This window comes from Coregonus lavaretus (assembly GCF_964263955.1).
Source record: "Coregonus lavaretus genome assembly, chromosome: 11".
In the NCBI taxonomy this organism is placed as follows: domain Eukaryota; kingdom Metazoa; phylum Chordata; class Actinopteri; order Salmoniformes; family Salmonidae; genus Coregonus; species Coregonus lavaretus.
The window spans coordinates 16117100-16140541 of record NC_139998.1 but is presented as its reverse complement, the minus strand read 5'-3'; the positions used below and the strand labels follow the sequence as shown (position 1 = coordinate 16140541).

General features: G+C 43.5%; 1 protein-coding gene across 1 annotated transcript in view; it reads left to right on the top strand.

Annotated features, from left to right (window-relative positions):
• LOC311136925 (FYVE, RhoGEF and PH domain-containing protein 4-like) overlaps window positions 1–23442 on the top strand; it is a 49018-nt gene that overhangs the window by 17732 nt on the left and 7844 nt on the right. Inside the window, 6 exon segments of the mRNA XM_084171242.1 lie at window positions 907–1041; window positions 2764–2953; window positions 12040–12331; window positions 12333–12414; window positions 12417–12448; window positions 23318–23407. Coding sequence (XP_084027368.1) covers window positions 907–1041; window positions 2764–2953; window positions 12040–12331; window positions 12333–12414; window positions 12417–12448; window positions 23318–23407 — 821 coding nt within the window.

Below are 23442 nucleotides of genomic sequence, written 5' to 3'. Positions count from 1 at the left end.
TGCTTACACGTGCACCAAAAAATGTTATGGGCCTAATCATAGAATTACATAGAATCCCTATTAATTCAATAGGATCTCTGTGGGCCTAGTCGTAACTATTTGTAATGTAACTTTTAAAATGTATTACCTTTTATTGTAGCATAAACACAACCAGTCATGATGTTGTCATCTGATTGTCAAAGAATCACTTCAAAGGGCTCCTTTACTAGGCTATCTGCGCACGTTCATCCACTCGCAACATATTCCCAGCCTCCAAACAGTGGTGAATTGAAAGAGACATCTGTTAAACAAAACAAAAAAAGTGTAATTAGGCCAAAACGTATGCGTCTACTGTTGTCCACGCGCGTCTCGGTGTCAGCCACTCATCTCTGCCATGGCAAAATGTCAGTGTTCTCGTTGAACCACATTGCATTGTTTTCAAGTTCATTCGCTAATTTTCCATGCCTCTGACATGCGGTAATGATAAATAATGGTGTAATAGCCTACAGTTTTCTTCACATTTAGTTTTAATTATTGTGATAGGCTGATGGTTTACTGGTACGGCATACCCCCACTATTTATTTTGCCGGGACGGTGTATTGGACCGGTTTACTATCACCCCTGGCCATGGGCCAAATGGCCAAATGAATAGTAAAAGATGGAGGAAGAGATAGTGTAGTGGATTACAATCACTGCAAGCAAGGGGCAGTGGGTGATATTCTGTGAGTGGTAGATGTTCTGTCTGTGGAGCAACATGGATGTGAATCACGAAAACAGGATATATGGTATGGAAGTGAGGAGGTCCTCTTTCAAAATAAGTACAACAGAGGCATGGTAAACATCATATGATCCCAGCTCTACCACCCTGCAGCCAACTGAGTGTTGTTGAGAATCTCACTGTTCCTCTTTACGCTCTTTCTCTTTCAGCTCTAAGCAGCAGCCCCCGCGGTGCAAGAGTCAGTCGGACAGGTCTGTGTAGGAAGAGTCCCAGTGAGAAGAGCAGAGGGGGTGTCAATGGAAGAGGTTCGGACAGCAGGCCCTCACTGCAGCCCAAACCACAAGGTACAGATAGTAATACTGTTTAATATATGCTATTTAGCAGACCTTTTTTATCAAAGCGACTCACAGTACAGTGAGTGCATAGACTTTAGAATATGTGACCCCAGCAGGAATCGAATCCATGACCCAGGTGTTGTTAGTGCCACACTCTTACCACACTCTTACCACACTCTTACCACACTCTTACCAACTGAGCCACACAAGACAACAGAGCACTGACAGCAGCGCTACTCAGACATACAGACACTCGTTTACGTCTAGATAATGACTCATGCGTGACACAGAACCAGTGGTGTAAAGTACTTAAATAAAAATACTTTAAAGTACTACTTAAGTAGTTTTTGGGTATCTGTACTTTAGTTTACTATTTATATTTTTGACAACTTTTCCTTTTACTTCACTACATTCCTAAAGACAATAATGTACTTTTTACTCCATACATTTTCCCTGACACCCAAAAGTACTTGTTACATTTTGAATGCTTAGCAGAACAGAAAATGGTGCAATTCACACACTTATCAAGAGAACATCCCTGGTCATCTCTACTGCCTCTGATCTGGCGGACTCACTAAACACAAATGCTTCATTTGTAAATTATGTCTGAGTGTTGAAGTGTGCTCCTGGCTATCCGTAAATCAAAAACAAGAGAATCGTGCCATCTGGTTTGCTTAATGTAAGGAATTTGAAATTATTTATACTTTTACTTTTGATACTTAAATATATTTTAGCGATTACATTTACTTTTGATACTTAAGTACATTTAAAACCAAATACTTTTAGACTTTTACTCAAGTAGTATTTTACTGGGTGACTTTCACTTTTACTTGAGTCATTTTCTTTTAAGGTATCTTTACTTTTACTCAAGTATGACAATTGGGTACTTTTTGTGCTTCGTTTGTAAATGATGTCTGAGTGTTGGAGTGTGCCCCTGGGTATCCGTAAATTAAAAAATAAATAAAAATAATTGTGCCTACTGGTTTGCTTAATATAAGGAATTTGAAATTATTCATAATTTTACTTTTACTTTTGATACCTAAGTATATTTAAAACCAAATACTTTCAGACTTTTACTCAAGTAGTATTTTACTGGGTGGCTTTCACTTTTACTTGAGTCATTTTCTATTAAGGTATCTTTGTATGTATGACAATTTGTTACTTTTTCCACCACTGCTCAGAACATGTATGACAAAACTGTTCATGCCACAAGGAAGAGCGAGTTATGTAACCAGACACAGTGTGTGACACAGTGGTGGAACCTTGCCTTTAGTGGTGTTGCATTCCTCTTTTATTTGAACACAGTGAATCATTCTCCAGAGATAAAAGGGAAGGCCCTAACCCTCTACATTACAGCAGTCCATTGACCATCCCCTCTATGGGTTATAGAATAGTTCATGCCATAAGAGGATACTGCTAGTCCACACTATGGCTATATTTCAATGTCATTCTGGGTGATGAATGTTATGCCTAAAGTAGCCGTGTTTTGCAGGCTTATAGGCATGGGTCGCAGACACTCTGGGAATGAGGCTAGCTTTTAGTAACCTGTGCTGCCACCTTGTGTTCGAATAATACATGGCAACACCCAACTCCACAAAACACAGTCAACATAACGTAAAATGCTGGTGGAGGGTCATGTATAGTCACAGAAAGGCTCCTAGAGTGGCCATGCCAACATGACCTCTGACCTCTCTAGTACTGACAACTGACCTTTTCCCATCATCCCCTCAGTGCCTCCGAAGCCAGCCCACCTCCAGAGCCCGGTGACGAAGTCCGCTGCCCCACCGCTGGCGCTGGGGTGTGTGGAGAGAGCACTCCTCAGAGCCACCATGGAGGAGGGTAGAGGAGGGGCGATGATGGTGAAGAGCCGGGAGAAACCCTCCAAAGTCTTGGACCTCATCAACCACTTCGAGGAGAACAGGTAGAGCAGGGGAAAAAAGTAGAATACAGACTCAGAGTGGGTAGGGGAGAAAAACTGAGAAAATTATAAATTAGACCCTATCTGAGATACAGTGCTAACTCAAATATGTGTGCAATTATTGCCCTTGTGTGTTCTTGCTTTTGAGAGAGAGAGAGAGAGAGAGAGAGAGAGAGAGAGAGAGAGAGAGAGAGAGAGAGAGAGAGAGAGAGAGAGAGAGAGAGAGAGAGAGAGAGAGATCAAATAGCCACCCTTTGCCTTCATGACAGCTTTGCACACTATTGGCATTCTCTCAACCAGCTTCACCTGGAATGCTTTTCCAACAGTCTTGAAGGAGTTCCCACGTATGCTGAGCACTTGTTGGCTGCTTTTCATTCACGCTGCGGTCCGACTCATCCCAAACCATCTCAATTGGGTTGAGGTCGGGGGATTATGGAGGCCAGGTCATCTGATGCAGCACTCCATCACTCTACTTCTTAGTAAAATTGCCCTAACACAGCCTAGAGGTGTGTTGGGTCATTGTCCTGTTGAAAAACAAATGATAGTCCCACTAAGCCCAAACCAGATGGAATGGCGTATAGCTGCAGAATGCTGTGGTAGCCATGCTGGTTAAGTGTGCCTTGAATTCTAAATAAATCACAGACAGTACACCAGCAAATCACCCCCACACCATAACACCTCCTCCATGCTTTACGGTAGAAACTACACATGCAGAGATCATCCGTTCACCCACACCGCGTCTCACAAAGACACGGCTGTTGGAACCAAAAATCTCCAATTTGGACTCCAGACCAAAGGACACATTTCCACCGGTCTAATGTCCATTGCTCGTGTTTCTTGGCCCAAGCAGGTCTCTTCTTATTATTGGTGTCCTTTAGTAGTGGTTTCTTTGCAGCAATTCGACCATGAAGACCTGATTCACACAGTCCCCTCTGAACAGTTGATGTTGAGATGTGTCTGTTACTTGAACTCTGTGAAGCATTTATTTGGGCTGCAATTTCTGAGGCTGGTAACTTTAATGAACTTATCCTCTGCAGCAGAGTTAACTCTGGGTGTTCCATTCCTGTCGTGGTCCACATGAGAGCCAGTTTCATCATAGCGCTTGATGGTTTTTGCGACTGCACTTGAAGAAACTTTCAAAGTTCTTGACATTTTCCGTATTGACTGGCCTTCATGTCTTAAAGTAATGATGGACTATGGTTTCCCTTTGCTTATTTGGGCTGTTCTTGCCATAATATGGACTTGGTATTTTACCAAATAGGGCTATCTTCTGTATACCCCCCTACCTTGTCACAACACAACTGATTGGCTCAAACGCATTAAGAAGGAAAGAAATTCCACAAATTAACTTTTAAGAAGGCACACCTGTTAATTGAAAAGCATTCCAGGTGACTACCTCATGAAGCTGGTTGAGAGAATGCCAAGAGTGTGCAAAGCTGTCATCAAGGCAAAGGGTAGCTATTTGAAGAATCTCAAATATAAAATATATTTTGATTTGTTTAACACTTTCTTGGTTACTACATGATTCCATATGTGTTATTTCATAGTTTTGATGTCTTCACTATTATTCTACAATGTAGAAAATAGTAAAAATAAAGAAAAACCCTGGAATGAGTAGGTGTGTCCAAACCTTTGACTGGTACTGTAGATACTTCCATATACTAAAATAAATACCTCATTCAGGCAGACATGAGTGTAGTAATCAAGTGTGACGTTAATAAACCTTGCATACAAAGGTTTATTTCCTAATATCTCCTACCATTTAGAAGATTAACTAAAAATCAGAAGTCACTTTCAGCCCGGTTCATTGATATTTCTTCAGAGGAACACTTTAGACAGCGAGAGCATTAGAGATCAGCTTGTGTATCACAAGACAAAGCGTTAGTGGAGGATGAAAAGAGATTTGTACAAAGTGGAAAATCTACTCCCTCAGTTGTGGGAGAGAGCTCACTACTGTAGGATGAAAGAGGTTTATTACACAAACTTGATGATGTTAGATTGTGTCCTCAATCAAAAGGGTTGGCTATGTGAATCAGTCTATTGTCAGAAATGAATAACTTCCCACAAGGCCAAGGCTGAGCATTTGCTATATAGCAACACAGCCAATCTCAGAATGGCATTAGTTGTGATTTCAATAAACACTTGTTGCTAATTTAATATAAGCATTTTAGCTATCTATTGTGCCATCTGTTTACCTATGTCTTCATCTGTTTACCTATGTCTTCATCTGTTTACCTATGTCTTCATCTGTTTACCTATGTCTTCATCTGTTTACCTATGATCTGTTTACCTATGTCTTCATCTGTTTACCTATGTCTTCATCTGTTTACCTATGTCTTCATCTGTTTACCTATGTCTTCATCTGTTTACCTATGTCTTCATCTGTTTTCCTATGACTTTAAGAAGTTTCTGTTGTCATTCCTGCTTGGTTACAAATCTGAGTGATGGTTTTAGTAGCATGTGAGGAGGCCCATTGGTGAGAGACTGAGAGGGAGAAACAATGGTGCCCTTGTGTAAACCACTCATACAGTGGAGTCCAACAGCTTTACCCGCTCAGTCCATTATTGCCAACCCAGGTCTCTACAGGCCAATCCAGGTCACTACAGACCAACAGACGAAAACACCGTACAGCTGGTGACTGAAGTCAGTGGGCATGCGCCCAGCCGCTAGAGCGCGATGGGACAAGGACATGCCAGCCAGTCAAACCCTACCCTAACCTGGGCGACACTGGGCCAATTGTGCGCCGCCTCATGGGTCTCCCGGTCGCGGCCGGCTGCGACACAGCCCGGGATCAAACCCGGATCTGTAGTGACGCCTCTAGCACTGCGATGCAATGCCTTAGACCACTGAGCCACTCGGGAAGCGCCTAGTAATAATCTGCTTCTCATGCTGTGTTTCTTAGTAGAGGGAACCTGGAAACCCAGCACATGATGCTATCAATGTAGCAATAAAGCCTACCTCTAAATGCTATTATTATATGGCTGTATAAATTTTTTAATACTGAGGTTAATTAAGCCTTTCTGTAAACCTTTTGGAAAGTTAACTGAATGTTTCTATACATCAAAGGCTAAAGCCAAGTTTATGAGGAGGATATGTGAAATGTATTGCCTCAGTGTTTCGCTCAAGTGTTTCCATGGCCTTTCCCCATGTACCTACACTAACCAACCAAAACAGTCCTCTGTGCTTGGTATAGACTAATGGGTCAGCTGTTTGTTCACCCGCACCTGCCTGCAATCGCTATAACCCATCCGCAACCGCCCGACTATATGTGACAAAGTGAAAATCTGAGGCTCGCACCCGACCCTAACCTGCTAATATAGAAAATGTGCTGTAGGCCACAGTCAGAGACAGCAGAACAATTTTTTGACAGGGGGTGCAGGATTTTTTGTTGTTGCCTGATTTAGATATTTCTGATAAGATTTTAATTTGGCTTGGATGCATATTTTATGTGGTTGAAATACTATCAGCTTTTATGATGCTGATAAAGACAGCACCTCTACATACGGTATGTAACTGCGCATTGGCATTCTCTTAAGATGCTGAAAGAAATAAATCATATTTCTCCATTCCTGTTCCCAAGTCAAATGTTTTCTTACATTTGGTGGATCATTTTACTGCAAGAAATGCTTAATTCTGCAGGAGTTAATATTAAGGCTATGTGAGAGGTTATAGACCTACGTTCAGTGTCCAGATTTCAGTTTTCATCTTGTGACTGTCGAATTTGTATCGCCTCACAACAGTGTTGTGTTCGAGACCACCTATTGCGAGACCGATCCAAGACCGGAGCAAATCGAGTCCGAGTCAAGACCAAGACCGGAGAGGGGGCGAGACCGAGTCAAGACCGGGAGGGGGACAATGGGTCCAAGACCGAGTCAACACCGAGACCAGAAAAATGCGAGTCCAATTCAAGATCATGTTTGTAATTTTGTCAAATCGTCACCATAATAAGAGTTCAAAATGTCCAGTATTTCTGTGTTCATATTTCAGAAGAACATATGGATTCTTTAGACATTCAGAATGGTGAAAAAATGCATGCTGAGGGAAAATAGAGCCATTCTACAAATTATTACTAACCCAAACACAGTGGGGAACAATGGGCCTTCTACACCGTCAAAGGGCCAAGGATTTATAAAATAATAATAATAACAATAAGAATTTTAATTATATTCTTCTTTTCAATTATGTTCTGATTTAATCTCTTCAGTTTTTGTTGGAAAGGAAAGGGTTAACACTGAAGAGAAAAAAGTATCCAATCAGGATTTTTTTGGGGTCTTCTCTGGGGAGATAAATCTAGCTAGCTAAGTCAGCCAGTGCCTAGGCGATCAGAAGCTAGATAGAAAGCATCTGCCATTCAACTGTATTAGGGCAACATTTTGGAGTGACAGTGGAATCAACCAATCACATTTTGTTTTGTAATGAATCCCACCCATTACAAGTCAAAATGTGATTGGTTGATTCCACAGTCACTCCAAAATTTGGCCCTAATACATTTGGGACCATTTTTACAAAAAACATATGGAAACTTCTGCCTTCTCAAAGGCCATCAGGTCACTGCGCAATAGCGAGAAGTAGTTGTGGTCCTCTGTAGCTCAGCTGGTAGAGCACGGCGCTTGTAACGCCAAGGTAGTGGGTTCGATCCCCGGGACATTTACATTTACATTTACATTTTAGTCATTTAGCAGACGCTCTTAACCAGAGCGACTTACAGGAGCAATTAGGGTTAAGTGCCTTGCTCAAGGGCACATTAACGTCATTTAGCAGACGCTCTTAGCCAGAGCGACTCACAAATTGGTGCGTTCACCCTATAGCCAGTGGGATAACCACTTTACAATTTGGGGGGGGGGGGGGGGGGGGGGTTAGAAGGAATACTTTATCCTATCCCAGGTATTCCTTAAAGAGGTGGGGTTTCAAATGTCTCCGGAAGGTGGTGAGTGACTCCGCTGTCCTGGCGTCGTGAGGGAGCTTGTTCCACCATTGGGGTGCCAGAGCAGCGAACAGTTTTGACTGGGCTGAGCGGGAGCTATGCTTCCGCAGAGGAAGGGGAGCCAGCAGGCCAGAGGTATGGGACCACCCATACACAAAAATGTATGCACGCATGACTGTAAGTCGCTTTGGATAAAAGCGTCTGCTAAATGGCATATTATTTTTTATTATTTTAGTTTTCCCACAGTCTAGCTCGCTATTTTATGTTGTAGGCTAGTTTGCAGAAGCTGCAGCAGGTGTTATCAAAGAGGATGTTGTTGCTAATTTGTTAGCTTCTCCCTTTTGAAGAATAATTTTCAACAAGAAGTTAACCTTTTACTGCAGTGGGATAAATCAAGGTCACACAGAATGATTCTTGGTAGTTTTAAACAAACCTACTTTGAAACAAAAGTATACACTTCACACACATGGTCCAATTTGTAAGTCGCTCTGGATAAGAGCGTCTGCTAAATGACATAAATGTAAATGTAAATGTAATGGTTATGGGCTTAAAAAAAAGACACCTGTACCATGTCAGATATAGAGTTGAAATGTATTCAATTTTTTGTTTGCATCCCAATATTACACTTTATATGCATCACAGAAGACTGAAATATAACAAAACTGTTAGACATAGAAACACTGGATTTTAGTAAAAGAAAAAAGAAAATAACATTATTATATTAACATGAGTCCAAAGAGGGCGCTTTTGTTTATGGACTGCAGGAAAGGGTTGTTTCAAATTATCATCATCTGGTGAGTGTGTTATTTTTTTGTTTTTGCTCAATCTGATTGGGTGGGCCTGGCAGGGCCTACGCCCCTGATGCAAACAGTTCATGATGACTGAATTGCACATCACAAATAGCCCACAAACCAAGACTTCGGACCAAACTTTTTCAATACCTGGTTTGATTGTTGCCTTAGTTAGCATTTACTGGTAGATATCATACGTTGAAACTTCTTTCCTACCGATTACATTCTTCTGTGAGCTGCTCCTCACAAAACCAGTTCAGAGCTTCGCTCTCTTGGTGCCTGCAGATGATATTCCGTCGAAACTAGGCAATGAGTGTAGCGCGCATGTGTTTGCTACTTTGTGCATGATTTCACGATTGTACTACATAATTGTTAAGTAGTATACCTCAACTACACTACTAAAGGCCTAGGTCCAATAGGTTCGCCACTGCGCAAACATCTCTATAATAGATATAGACTGTTCAGGTATTAATGTTTCACGAAAGGCGTGTATATATTTGGCCTGGCGAAACGGTTTTATGCGCTGATAATTGAGTTTTTTACACGGCTGGTCTCTGGAAGAAATTACGAGTCCTCACTCTCCGAGACCGAGTCAAGACCAAGTACAAATGTATCCGACACCGAGACAAGACCGAGACACTCAAAATGTGGTCTCGAGTACTACAACACTGCCTCACAATCATCACACATAACATAGTCGGCACTGCTATCATCCTCTTTTACCGCTCCACCAAATCTTTATAAAACATACATATTTTGGCCCTCCCTTCTCTTTATGTTCAAGTGTCCATTTCACAGCTTTTCCCTTATTGAATTAAGCTCTGACATTGTCATTTTTGCCTCCGTGGATTAATGTTAATTTTTTATGCCCATTCCCAAAAGCATATGGCGATTTGCGTGTGGTCTATTTGGCGCACGTACAGTTAGGCCCTAAAGTTTAGGCTTATGCACTAATGCCAGATAGACTAAAATGATGAACGAAAAACTTCAATGTAGCCTATAGATATAAATTGTATAAGAATTCTACATTTATGGATTCTTAAAGGTATTGTTTTCTCTTTATTCAACCGCAATATGTCATCACTAATATAGACACAGCGATGGTGTGACATTGTATCAACGCATAGAGATTAGAACGCCTTCCATTCTTCAGCCCAGTAATGACTCATCTGTGCAGTGTACGTCAGCCTCTGTTGTTCCTCTATTCATACACTCTTCCTGTTTCTACTGACATTGTACCCTCAGTGTGTGTGTGTGTGTATACAGGATTCAGACCTGTGCAGTAGGCTTATGACTCTTAGTTCCTGTAGTAGCTGTTTGTTGTTCCTGTCTTCCAGCAGTGGAATCAGGTGGTTTAGCTACACTAGTGCACCCATTGAAAATTGGTTTAGTCTCACTGATCTACCACAGGAAAGAACAGGGGTATGGTTCCAAATGGGCATTGAGAGTGTTTTAAAGTAGTTTTGGACCTGTACCGTTTGATCAGTAGTCCATGTCCCTGCTGGACAGTGAAGACTGAGGGGACTGGAAGGGAAGTGCTGTCTGAGGGCAGGTGGGTCACAGACAGGGAAACAGCTGGACGAGCTGCAGGATACAGTACTGCTGGATGGAGGGCTGTGTGTACATGTGTACATGTGTACATGTGTGTATGTGTGTACTAGTGATGTGCGGGTTGACTCATAAAGAGAACAATACCTTTAAAAAATCCATAAATGTATAATTATTGTGCTATTTATAGGCTACATTGAGGTTTTTCTTTCATTATTTTAGGCTATCTGGCATTAGAGTGTAAGCTTTAGGGCATAACTGTCCATGCGCCAAATGCTTTTGGGAACGGGCATAAAATGTAATAATAAAGAGAAGAAAAGTAATGCTTTGGAAAGATTTGGTGAAGTGGTAAAAGAGGATGATGATGATAATTGTGAGGCGATACAAATTCGACAGTCACAAGACAGGGACTTAAAAAGGAAACTGAAATCTGGACACTGACTAGGTGGGCTAAATCAGGTGGGCTAAATTAGGATCACACTGAGTGTTTCTTGGTAGTCTTCAACAAATCTACTTTCAAACAAAAGTATAAATGTATTACATTTTGAGTTTGCATCCCAATATTACACTTTAATATGCATCACAGAATAATAAAATAATATTGTTAAAAAAACATTTGACATAGAAACACCGGATTTTCGGCGTTTTAAAATAAAAGTATGATTATTAATTATGAAATTATGAAAAGTATTAATAACATTCCATCCATAACTCCTGCAGAATAAAACATGTCTTGTAGTAAAATGATACACCAAATGTAGGAAAAATGTTTACTCTGGAACAGGAGTGGAAAATATGATTTCTTTCTTTCAGCATCTTGAGAGAATGCAAATGCGTAGTTAGATACCATCTGTAGAGGTGCTGTCTTTATCAGCGTCATAAAAGCTGATAGTATTTCAACCACACAAAACATGCATCCAAGCTGAACTGAAATATTTTCAGAAATATGTTGGGTCGTTTTCACAGCTTTCTATTTCCTCAAACTGAAAACTGAAATTTTGCACAGAACATTTTTTTTTGTTATTGCATTTTATCCCCTGTCCCTAAACATCTTTGCTCCGTGAAAGAAGCAGAGATGACAGAGAGAACTTGACCTATGTCAACTAGGTTGAAGCATTCATTCTATCATTTCTGACATTATTCTGTTGAGCAAGGGTTTATTTAGTCTTCTGGGGCAACATATAATGACAGAAGAGAAGCTGCATGTATCTAATTATAGACAAGTTGAATACCAAAATGTCTGAAATTATAAGCAGAAACATATCTAAAACAGGCAAAAAATTATCCTGCACCCCCTGTCAAAAAATTGTTTTACCATCTCTGACTGTAGCCTACAGCACATTTTCTATATTAGGGCCGGGTGCGGGCTCACCTGTGTACCATTAATGTGTATGTGTGTGCGTGTGCATTCAGAAGTAGGGCAGTAGGCGATCTCTGGGGAGTGGGGCTCTACCTCTCCAGTCTTCCTCTCCTCCTGCTCCCCTCCACTATCCTCCTCCCCCCTCTTTTCCTCCCCTCCTCCTCTGCCCTATGCACTCACACTTCCTCTGCACAACTCACAGCAGCCCCAGAAGACAAGAGGAAGTTTTTGCATCTCAACTGTTTTATTTTTAACCCGTGCACATACTCCGGTGCTGCCTTGCAGCCTCTGTCTCTCTCGCTCTCACAGCACTCACTAGTCAGTATACCGCAGGCTTAACAGCCACTGAATGTGCGCTCTCTTTTATTCTCACCTCCTGTCTTCTCTTCTCCTGTCTTCTTTGGCTGGAAGTGTTTATCAGTGGTGGTCTCTGACTTCATTCTGTTCCCTTCCTCTGCTCTCACAGCCAGTCAGAAACCACGAAGGAGGGCTCACCACTCAACCAGCTCAGCAAGTCACCCCTCTGCAGTCCGGCTCACCGGGGCTACCAGAGCCAGTCAGAATCCAAGCAGCAGGACAATAACTCGGTGGATTCAGGCTCTGTCCCGGGAACGCCACGGGATGCCCACGAACAGGCGGCTAACGGGGTGCTAGCCCAAATGGACAGAGCCAGGGACAGGGAGAGTCAGTCCCCCCTGAGAAAAGACACTGCCCTGGTGAATGGGGACATGGGAGAAGGGAGCACAGAGCAGAGTGGACATTACTCCCCTCCTCCACACACAAAGACCCATACTGGGGAGGACAGTGGACCTACAGGAGAAGACCCCCAACATGAACAAAGGAAGGAGGAGGGCATTGAGGAGCAGAACGTACCGGTAAGTGTCTGTGGGGGGGGGGGATGGGTGGTGTGTTTGTGTCTCTCTAACTCTGTTACTATAAAGCTCTTAAACTGAGTGACCATATAGTTCATGTCAGTAGTGTTGGTGTTAATGCAAGTGTTTACCCTGGCATCACTGTGTCACATTTATTTATATCCCCCATGTCAGATGTCTCAGGGCCTGTGCCCATTAGAGCTATGTGCTCTCTCATCTGACTGACTTCACAGTCTACTGTAACATCACAGCTCCTTTACTGCACAACACATCAGACCAGACATAGCCCCTTCTGCCATGCCAGAGTGTAGCCTACTAGCCTTGTTCTCAGCAGTGTGTCTGGTTCTTATTGACTGAGTCTGCTGGTCATTTCCATGTAGAAGGACCCATGAGCACCAACATGTGAAGTTCATAGGAGCATGTCAAATCTGGTGTCAAATGAATATACATATTTCAACTATTTTATATCCTAAATATTAGGAATAAGGAAAGTCTTTGATTTCTGGTCAAATAGATGGAAAGAGGGTCTTAGAAAACATCTAACTGAAATGCATCAAAACACAATAATTTTGAAGTAAAGGCCCCTGCCAACTAATATCAACACTTACAGTACCAGTCAAAAGTTTGGGCACGCCTACTCATTCCAGGGTTTTTCTTTATTTTTACATTGTAGAATAATAGTGAAGACATCAAAACTATGAAATTACACATATGGAATCATGTAGTAACCAAAAAAGTGTTTTAATATATTTTATATTTGAGATTCTTCAAAGTAGCCACCCTTTGCCTTGATGACAGCTTTGCACACTCTTTGCATTCTCTCAACCAGCTTCATGAGGTAGTCACCTGGAATGCATTTCAATTAACAGGTGTGTCTTGTTAAAAGTTCATTTGTGGAATTTGTTTCCTTCTTAAAGCCAATCAGTTGTGTTGTGACAAGGTAGGGTTGGTATACAGAAGATAGCCCTATTTGGTAAAATACCAAGTCCATATTATGGCAAGAACAGCTCAAATAAGCAAAGAGAAACGACAGTCCATCATTACTTTAAGACATGAAGGTCAGTCAATCTGGAAAATGTCAAGAACTTTGAAAGTTTCTTACATTTTACATTTACATTTTAGTCATTTAGCAGACGCTCTTATCCAGAGCGACTTACAGTTAGTGATTACATATATGTATTTTTTTATACTGGCCCCCCGTGGGAATCGAACCCACAACCCTGGCGTTGCAAACGCCATGCTCTATCAACTGAGCTACATCCCTGCCGGCCATTCCCTCCCCTACCCTGGACGACGCTGGGCCAATTGTGCGGCGCCCATGAGTCTCCCGGTCGCGGCCGGCTGCGACAGAGCCTGGATTCGAACCAGGATCTCTAGTGGCACAGTTAGCACTGCGATGCAGTGCCTTAGACCACTGCGCCACTCAGGAGCTCGAGTTAATTTGTGGAATTTCTTTCCTTCTTAATGCGTTTGAGCCAATCAGTTGTGTTGTGACAAGGTAGGGGGGTATACAGAAGATAGCCCTATTTGGTAAAATACCAAGTCCATATTATGGCAAGAACAGCCCAAATAAGCAAAGGGAAACCATAGTCCATCATTGTCACGGTCGTGTGAAGGAATTGACCAAGGCGCAGCGTGTGAAACGAACATGGTACTTTATTTAGTTAAAGCACGAAAAAACAAGAAACACGACTAGTGAAGTCCACAGTCAACCTGACTGAAAACGGAAACAAAAACCCACAAACCAAGGAGAAACCACACAGTTTAAATATGGCTCCCAATCAGAGATAACGAGCCGACAGCTGACACTCGTTACCTCCGATTGGGAGTCATATGACTAATCAACGACAAAACCAAACATAGAAATGAACAACTAGATCCAACATAGAAATACACCCTAAATGAAAATAACAACCCTGGCTCAACAATCAGAGTCCCTGGAGCCAGAGTGTTACAGTACCCCCCCCTAAAGGTGCGCACTCCGGGCGCACCAGCATACAGTCTCGGGGAGGGTCTGGGTGGGCGTCTGTCCACGGTGGCGGTTCTGGCCCTGGTCGTGGTCCCCACCCCACCTTAGTCACCACCCGCTTCCCTAGCCTCCTCCACATGACCACCCTCAAACTTACTCCACCTGGATTTAGGGGCAGCACCGGGCTAAGGGACAGCACCTGGCTGGACGGCTCATGGCAGGCTGAAGGATCTGGCTGCTCATGGCTGGCTGACGGATCTGGCTGCTCATGTCTGGCAGAAGGCTCTGGCTGATCCGGTCTGACGGAAGGCTCTGGCTGATCCTGTCTGGCGGAAGGCTCTGGCTGATCCTGTCTGGCGGAAGGCTCTGGCTGATCCTGTCTGGCGGAAGGCTCTGGCTGATCCTGTCTGGCGGAAGGCTCTGGCTGATCCTGTCTGGCGGACGGCTCTGAAGGCTCATGGCAGACGGGCGGCTTTGCAGGCTCAGTACAGACGGGCAGTTCAGACGGCGTTGGGCAGACGGACAGTTCAGACGGCGTTGGGCAGACGGGCAGTTCAGGCGCCGTTGGGCAGACGGGCAGTTCAGACGGCGTTGGGCAGACGGGCAGTTCAGACGGCGTTGGGCAGACGGGCAGTTCAGGCCCCGTTGGGCAGACGGCAGACTCTGGCCGTCTGAGGCGCACCGTAGGCCTGGTGCGTGGTGCCGGAACTGGAGGTACCGGGCTGAGGACACGCATCTCAGGGCTAGTGCGGGGAGAAGCAACAGGGCATACTTGGCCCTGGGGACGCATCGTAGGCCTGATGCGTGGTGCCGGAACTGGAGGTACCGGGCTGAGGACACGCATCTCAGGGCTAGTGCGGGAAGCAGCAACAGGGCATGCTTGGCCCTGGGGACGCACATAAGGCCTAGTGCGGAGAGCAGCAACAGGGCATGCTGGACCCTGGGGACGCACATAAGGCCTAGTGCGGAGAGCAGGAACAGGCCGGGCTGGGCTGGCGACGCGCACCGTATCTCTGGTGCGAGAGGCCGGAACAGGCCGGGCCGGGCTGGCGAAGCGCACCGTATCCCTGGTGCGTGGAGTAGGAACAGGCCGGGCTGGGCTGGCGACGCGCACCGTAGGCTTCGTATGAGGCTCAGGAACAGGCCGGGCTGGGCTGGCGACGCGCACCGTACACTTAGTGCGAGGGGCCGGAACAGGCCGTACCGTACTGGGGACACACACTACTGACTGTACCTCGGGATTAGGAACGGGCCGGACCGGACTGGTTACACACCCCAGTACCTCTCGCCGTGCCTCTACACCTTCCTTCCCTGCTTTTCCCAGTAGCCCCCTTAACCTGGTAGCCTCCTGAATCCGTCCCTTCTCTGCCTCCGTCAGCCCCCTTAACCTGGTAGCCTTCTGAATCTGCCTTGTGGCAGCCTCCTGCTGCTCAGTCGCCCAAGCCATGTGCCCCCCCCAAAAAACTTTTTGGGGTTGCCTCTCGTCCTTCCGACGATGGCCCTGCCGATGCCGTTGCTCCTCTCGCCGTCGCCTCTCCACCGTCTCGTTCCATGGTCGGCGATCCATACCATCCAGGATCTCCTCCCAAGTCCAGGACCCTTTACCGTCCAACAGTTCCATCCATGTCCAGACCCTTTGCTCCTGGACGCGCTGCTTGGTCCTTTTATGGTGGGTTTTTCTGTCACGGTCGTGTGAAGGAATTGACCAAGGCGCAGCGTGTGAAACGAACATGGTACTTTATTTAGTTAAAGCACGAAAAAACAAGAAACACGACTAGTGAAGTCCACAGTCAACCTGACTGAAAACGGAAACAAAAACCCACAAACCAAGGAGAAACCACACAGTTTAAATATGGCTCCCAATCAGAGATAACGAGCCGACAGCTGACACTCGTTACCTCCGATTGGGAGTCATATGACTAATCAACGACAAAACCAAACATAGAAATGAACAACTAGATCCAACATAGAAATACACCCTAAATGAAAATAACAACCCTGGCTCAACAATCAGAGTCCCTGGAGCCAGAGTGTTACAATCATTACTTTAAGACATGAAGGCCAGTCAATACAGAAAATGTCAAGAACTTTGAACGTTTCTTCAAGTGCAGTCGCAAAAACCAGCAAGCGCTATGATGAAACTGGCTCTCATGAGGACCGCCACAGGAAAGGAAGACCCAGCGTTACCTCTGCTGCAGTGGATAAGTTCATTAGAGTTACCAGCCTCAGAATTTGAAGCCCAAATAAATGCTTCACAGAGTTCAAGTAACAGACACATCTCAACATCAACTGTTCAGAGGAGACTGCGTGAATCAGGTCTTCATGGTCGAATTGCTGCAAAGAAACCACTACTAAAGGACACCAATAATAAGAAGAGACTTGCTTGGCCAAGAAACATGAGCAATGGACATTAGGTGGAAATCTGTCCTTTGGTCTGATGAGTCCAAATGTGAGATTTTTGGTTCCAACCGCTGTGTCTTTGTGAGACACAGAGTAGGTGAACGGATGATCTCCACATGTGTGGTTCACACCGTAAAGCATGGAGGAGGAGGTGTTATGGTGTGGGGGTGCTTTGCTGGTGACACTGTTTGTGATTTATTTAGAATTCAAGGCACACTTAACCAGCCTGGCTACCACAGCATTCTGCAGCGATACGCCATCCCATCTGGTTTGCGCTTAGTGGAACTATCATTTGTTTTTCAACAGGACAATGACCCAACATACTCCAGGCTGTGTAATGGTTATTTGACCAAGAAGGAGAGTGATGGAGTGCTGCATTAGATGACCTGGCCTCCACAATCACCCGACCTCAACCCAATTGAGATGGTTTGGGATTAGTTAGACCGCAGAGTGAAGGAAAAGCAGCCACCAAGTGCTCAGCATATGTGGGAACTGCTCAGACTGTTGGAAAAGCATTCCAGGTGAAGCTTGTTGAGAGAATGCCAAGAGTGTGCAAAGAATAATACCCAAATATGCAAAGGAGGATATTGCATATTTATATCTTTGTGTACCTATTTAGGATACATCACCATGAAGAGAATGACATTCATATCCATAATTATGCATTTCTGTGTAGTACAGATCAGGGACCCATGATGAAATTCTGTTACCGCAATTCTGTTACCAGGTGTAAATCGACTTAACTGTAGTTAAATAGCCAACATAACATTTTTCAAAGTCAATGCATCATGTCATAGCTGACACCCCATTCTTTCTGCAGACATCTTTGAATGTTAATTTTGAGCAGATATTTAACAAGAGTTCTTGGAAAAAGTGGTCACATAAAACACTGAGGGAGATTTGACTGAAATTCTATTACCAAATTTTGCATGTGCACAGTTGTTCCAGTAAATGTGTTTTTGTAAAATGTTCAGTGTAAATTGCTAAAAGTAGTATTTGTTCATAGAGTTGTATGGATTGCTAAACTTTGAATTCAATGGTTTTTGTTTTCCATACATTTTATAGTGAAAAGGCAGAGTCTCAGCACAATTCCGTTGCCCTGCTACTACAGGGGGTTATTTTCGGGACTGGACTGAACAGTGTCAAACGCTTCAGCAGCTGAAGAATTGAGTTTGCACCACAGTAGCCCTGTTGGAGGCCTTGCTGCTGCCTGGCCGGCTGGTATTTATAATTATCTGACTCTCAGATTAGTGTGTTCACTCAGCAGTGAATGAAACCCCCTACAGTGGCTTGCGAAAGTATTCACCCCCATTGGCATTTTTCCTATTTTGTTGCCTTACAACCTGGAATTAAAATAGATTTATGGGGGGTTTGTATCATTTGATTTACACAACATGCCTACCACTTTGAAGATACAAATATTTTTTATTGTGAAACAAACAAGAAATAAGACAAAAAAAACAGTATTTAAGTCATACCACAGATTCTCAATTGGATTGAGGTCTGGGCTTTGACTAGGCCATTCCAAGACATTTAAATGTTCCCCTTAAACCACACGAGTGTTGCTTTAGCAGTATGCTTAGGGTCATTGTCCTGCTGGAAGGTGAACCTCCGTCCCAGTCTCAAATCTCTGGAAGACTGAAACAGGTTTCCCTCAATAATTTCCCTGTATTTAGCGCCATCCATCATTCCTTCAATTCTGACCAGTTTCCCAGTCCCTGCCGATGAAAAACATCCCCACAGCATGATGCTGCCACCACCATGCTTCACTCTGGGGATGGTGTCCTCAGGGTGATGAGAGGTGTTGGGTTTGCACCAGACATAGCGTTTTCCTTGATGGCCAAAAAGCTCAATTTGTGTCTCATCTGACCAGAGTACCTTCTTCCATATGTTTGGGGAGTCTCCCACATGCCTTTTGGTGAACACCAACGTGTTTGCTTATTTTCTTCTTTAAGCAATGGCTTTTTTCTGGCCACTCTTCCGTAAAGCCCAGCTCTGTGGAGTGTACGGCTTAAAGTGGTCCTATGGACAGATACTCCAATCTCCGCTGTGGAGCTTTGCAGCTCCTTCAGGGTTATCTTTGGTCTCTTTGTTGCGTCTCTGATTAATGCCCACCTTGCCTGGACCGTGAGTTTTGGTGGGCGGCCCTCTCTTGGCAGGTTTGTTGTGGTGCCATATTCTTTCCATATTTTAATAATGGATTTAATGGTGCTCCGTGGGATATTCAAAGTTTCTGATATTTTTTTATAGCCCAACCCTGATCTGTACTTCTCCACAACTTTGTCCCTGACCTGTTTGGCGAGCTCCTTGGTCTTCATGATGCCACTTGCTTGGTGGTGCCCCTTGCTTAGTGGTGTTGCACTCTGGGGCCTTCAGAACAGGTGTTTGTATATATACTGAGATCATATGACAGATCATGTGACACTTAGATTGCACACAGGTAGACTTTAACTAATTATGTGACTTCTGAAGGTAATTGGTTGCACCAGATCTTATTTAGTGGCTTCATAGCAATGGGGGTGAATACATATGCACATTCCACTTTTCCGTTATTTATTTTTTAGCATTTTTGGAAACAAGTTATTTTTTCCATTTCACTTCACCAATTTGGACTATTTTGTGTATGTCCATTACATGAAATCCAAATAAAAATCCATTTAAATTACAGGTTGTAATGCAACAAAATAGGAAAAACGCCAAGGGGGATGAATACTTCTGCAAGGCACTGTATCTCTACATGGCACTGTATGAGAGCTGGAGGGCTCTAGCTAGAGTGGCTCCTAAATACCATGCTTCATGGCTTATCAATTTATACTGTATCTATGTTGGTTACTTTACATACTTAGCTAGCAGAGAGCAAATAAGGTCATGGACAGTAGCAATTTTGTATATTTTTGATGACCATTACATATTGTAGACAGAGCTAAGGGGACAGTGTGTTTTGTCAGTTTCAGCAGACTGAGACAGAGAAAGTTTTGCACATGGTTTTTCAAGGTGTGAAATTCAGTTTGTTTGGATATGCTGCCAGTAAACACACTCAAAGTTACGGTTGACTAGTAACCAAATTTACAGTCTGTGAATTTTGGGTGGAAAGTTCAAGGAAGGACTGCTTTGGGGTAGAATAGTTGTTATACTCTTGGCATCAAATTCAGTAGATGGCTTGAATGTTAAAGTAACTGTCCAGTGAAAATATCACTTTTAAAATATTCTGTTAACTCATAACCAAATAATGTTGTTCACTCATCTTATACTCATATTTGTGGCCAAAGCATACATTTGAGAAAAAAATACTTAAAAAACCCCACCTCAAACTTGTATCTCAAAAAGACAATTTCAATAATACATATGAGAATAAATATTTGTACAGGAAGTAACACAGAGCAACAAAACATTCCACTTGAACAATACTTGTGGGATACACACAATCCATCCATATCAGTGAATAGAGGAAGCGAACATTCATTAATTCTCTGCTCAGCTCTAACAATCAGTTGGGAACATATTCCCTAGTTTCCTGAAGAATCTTGATTTCTGAGTACACTATATATACAAAGGTATGTAGACACGCCTTCAAATTAGTGGATTCGGCTATTTCAGCAACACCCGTTGCTGACAGTTGTATAAAATCGAGCACACAGCCATGTAATCTCCATAAACAAACATTGGCAGTAGAATGGCCTTACTGAAGAGCTCACTAACTTTCAACATGGTACCGTCATAGGATGCCACCTTTCCAACAAGTCAGTTCGTCAACTTTCCGCCCTGCTAGAGCTGCCCTGGTCAACTGTAAGTGCTGTTATTGTGAAGTGGAAACGTCTAGGAGCAACAACGGCTCAAAGTGAAGTGGTAGGCCACACAAGCTCACAGAACGGTACCGGCAAGTGCTGAAGCGCGTAGTGTGTAAAAATCGTCTGTCCTCGGTTGCAACACTCACTACCGAGTTCCAAACTGCCTGGAAGCAACGTCAGCACAAGAACAGTTCATCGGGAGCTTCACGAAATGGGTTTCAATGGCCGAGCAGCCACACACAAGCCTAAGATCACCATGCGCAATGCCAAGCGTCAGCTGGAGTGGTGTAAAGCTTGCCACCTTTGGACTCTGGAGCAGTGGAAACACATTCTCTGGAGTGATGAATCACGCTTCACCATCTGGCAGTCCGATGGCCGAATCTGGGTTTGGCGGATGCCAGGAGAACGCTACCTGCCCGAATGCATAGTTACAACTGTTAAGTTTGGTGGAGGAGGAATAATGGTCTGGGGCTGTTTTTCATGGTTCGGGCTAGGCCTCTTAGTTTCAGTGAAGGGAAATCTTAACATTACAGCATACAATGACATTTTAGACGATTCTGTGCATATTCGCCCAACATCAGTGTCCGACCTCACTAATGCTCTTGTGGCTGAATGAAAGCAAGTCCCCACAGCAATGTTCCAACATCTAGTGGAAAGCCTTCCCAGAAGAGTGGAGGCTGTTATAGCAACAAAGGGGGGGGGGCAACTCCATATTAATGCCCATGATGTTGGAATGTTCGACGAACATGTGTCCACATACTTTTGTTCATGTAGTGTATGTGGGAGACATTCGTCAGACTGTGTTTTATAAACTGTACTGTTACATATTGAGTGGTTTCTCTCATACAAAGCACTCAGACACAGTCAATAGCAGTTCTCTCTTTGTTCATTGGTGTCATTTCCCTTCTAGCCTTTCATTTCCTCTCCTGATAGGCTCCACCACACCATAGTCTCACACACACAGTCTTGCGCAGCTAACCTTGTTGGGACATACAATTCAGTCCCATTCAAAATCCTATTTTCCCTAAACTCCAACCCTAACCCTAAACCGTACCCTTACCTTAACCCAAAAACCAAACCTTATTTATTTATTTAACCTTTATTTAACCAGGTAAACCAGTTGAGAACAGGTTCTCATTTACAACTGCGACCTGGCCAAGATAAAGCAAAGCAGTGCGATAAAAACAACATCACAGAGTTACATATGGGGTAAAAAAACAAAGTCAAAAAATACAACAGAAAATATATATACAGTGTGTGCAAATGTAGTAAGTTATGGAGGTAAGGCAATAAATAGGCTATAGTGCAAAATAATTACAATTAGTATTAACACTGGAATGATAGATGTGCAAGAGATTATGTGCAAATAGAGATACTGGGGTGCAAAAGAGCAAAATAAATAACAATATAGGGATGAGGTAGTTGGGTGGGCTAATAACCCTAACCCTAAACCTAGCTCCTAACCCTAAAACTAACCCTATCTCCTAACCCTAAACCTAATTCTAACCCTATTTCTAACCTTAACCCTAAACCCCCTAGAAATAGCATTTTACCTTGTGGGGACCAACAAAATGTCCCCAGTTGGTCAAATTTTTCTTGGTATACTATTCTTGTGGGGACTTCTGGTCCCCACAAGTATAGTTAAATACGTCCATAAACGCGCACACACACACACACTCCGCAATATCCCAATACACACAGGCACACATACTACAGTATGCCCAAACATCACTCCTCAATTAAAAGGAATGAATGAGTCCTTAATTAAAAGGAACATAGAACATAGTTGAAGCACAAATGTTTATTTAAAGTGATACTGTTGTAGATCTCTATGGGGAAGTGTGTTGGCCAGTAAGGTCTGGCCAGTGTTCACACACAGTAGTGCTTTGTCAAGGTCTCCTTCTTGCACCACTATCACCACAAGAGTCCTGTGTGCTTGTGTTTGTATTTGTGTGTGTGTGTGTGACTGGTAAACTAAAAAAAATAAAAAAATAAGATATTGTAAAGTGGTTATCCCACTGGCTATAGGGTGAATGCACCTATTTGTAAGTCGCTCTGGATAAGAGCGTCTGCTAAATGATGTAAATGTAAATGTAAACTCATAGCTATACTTGCAATCACTGCCAGGTATTGTGGTGCAATAATTTCCATGGTAATATAGAATGTTCATTCAAATGATGCTAACTGATGTGGCTCATGTAATGTCAGATGTGTTGAATCAACAAATCACAGCACATATTGATGGGTACACTTCCTACTTTTACTCCCTGCTTTGCTCCTATGGGTACACTCGCAATGGCCGCCAGTCCCTCCATTATGCCATCGTTGACTTTAATGAGGCCGCCCGTTCTATTTCTATGGCAGTATGCGGAGGCCGCGGTAATTTGGCTGGCCATTTACCGTCATCCAAAATTCCATGACTGTCACAGCCCTAATGGGAACCTAGCGCAGCATGGGAATCGAGCACATGAGGACAATGTGGGAGTAAAATATGAATTACACTGTGGGCGTAACCTTCAGGCTCAGAGTTCAACTTCTTCTTCACTATACTCCCAATTGTCTAACCTGTCTTTGAACTGTCTTTGTCCATTATTCTTTTGCGAGAGGCCTTTTTGACCTCCTCTAGTTATAGGAACATCATCTATGTACATACTGTATGCATTTCCCCAAATCATCCCACAGCCACCTGACATAGCTCTCTCTTCTGTGTTGCAGGAGACCAATGAACAGAAGCTGTACAAGATCGCTAATGAGCTCCTGAAGACAGAGAGGGCCTACGTCACACGGCTCAAGCTGCTGGACCAGGTGAGTGTGTCCCGCTGTCTGTCCAGGGTCCTGTC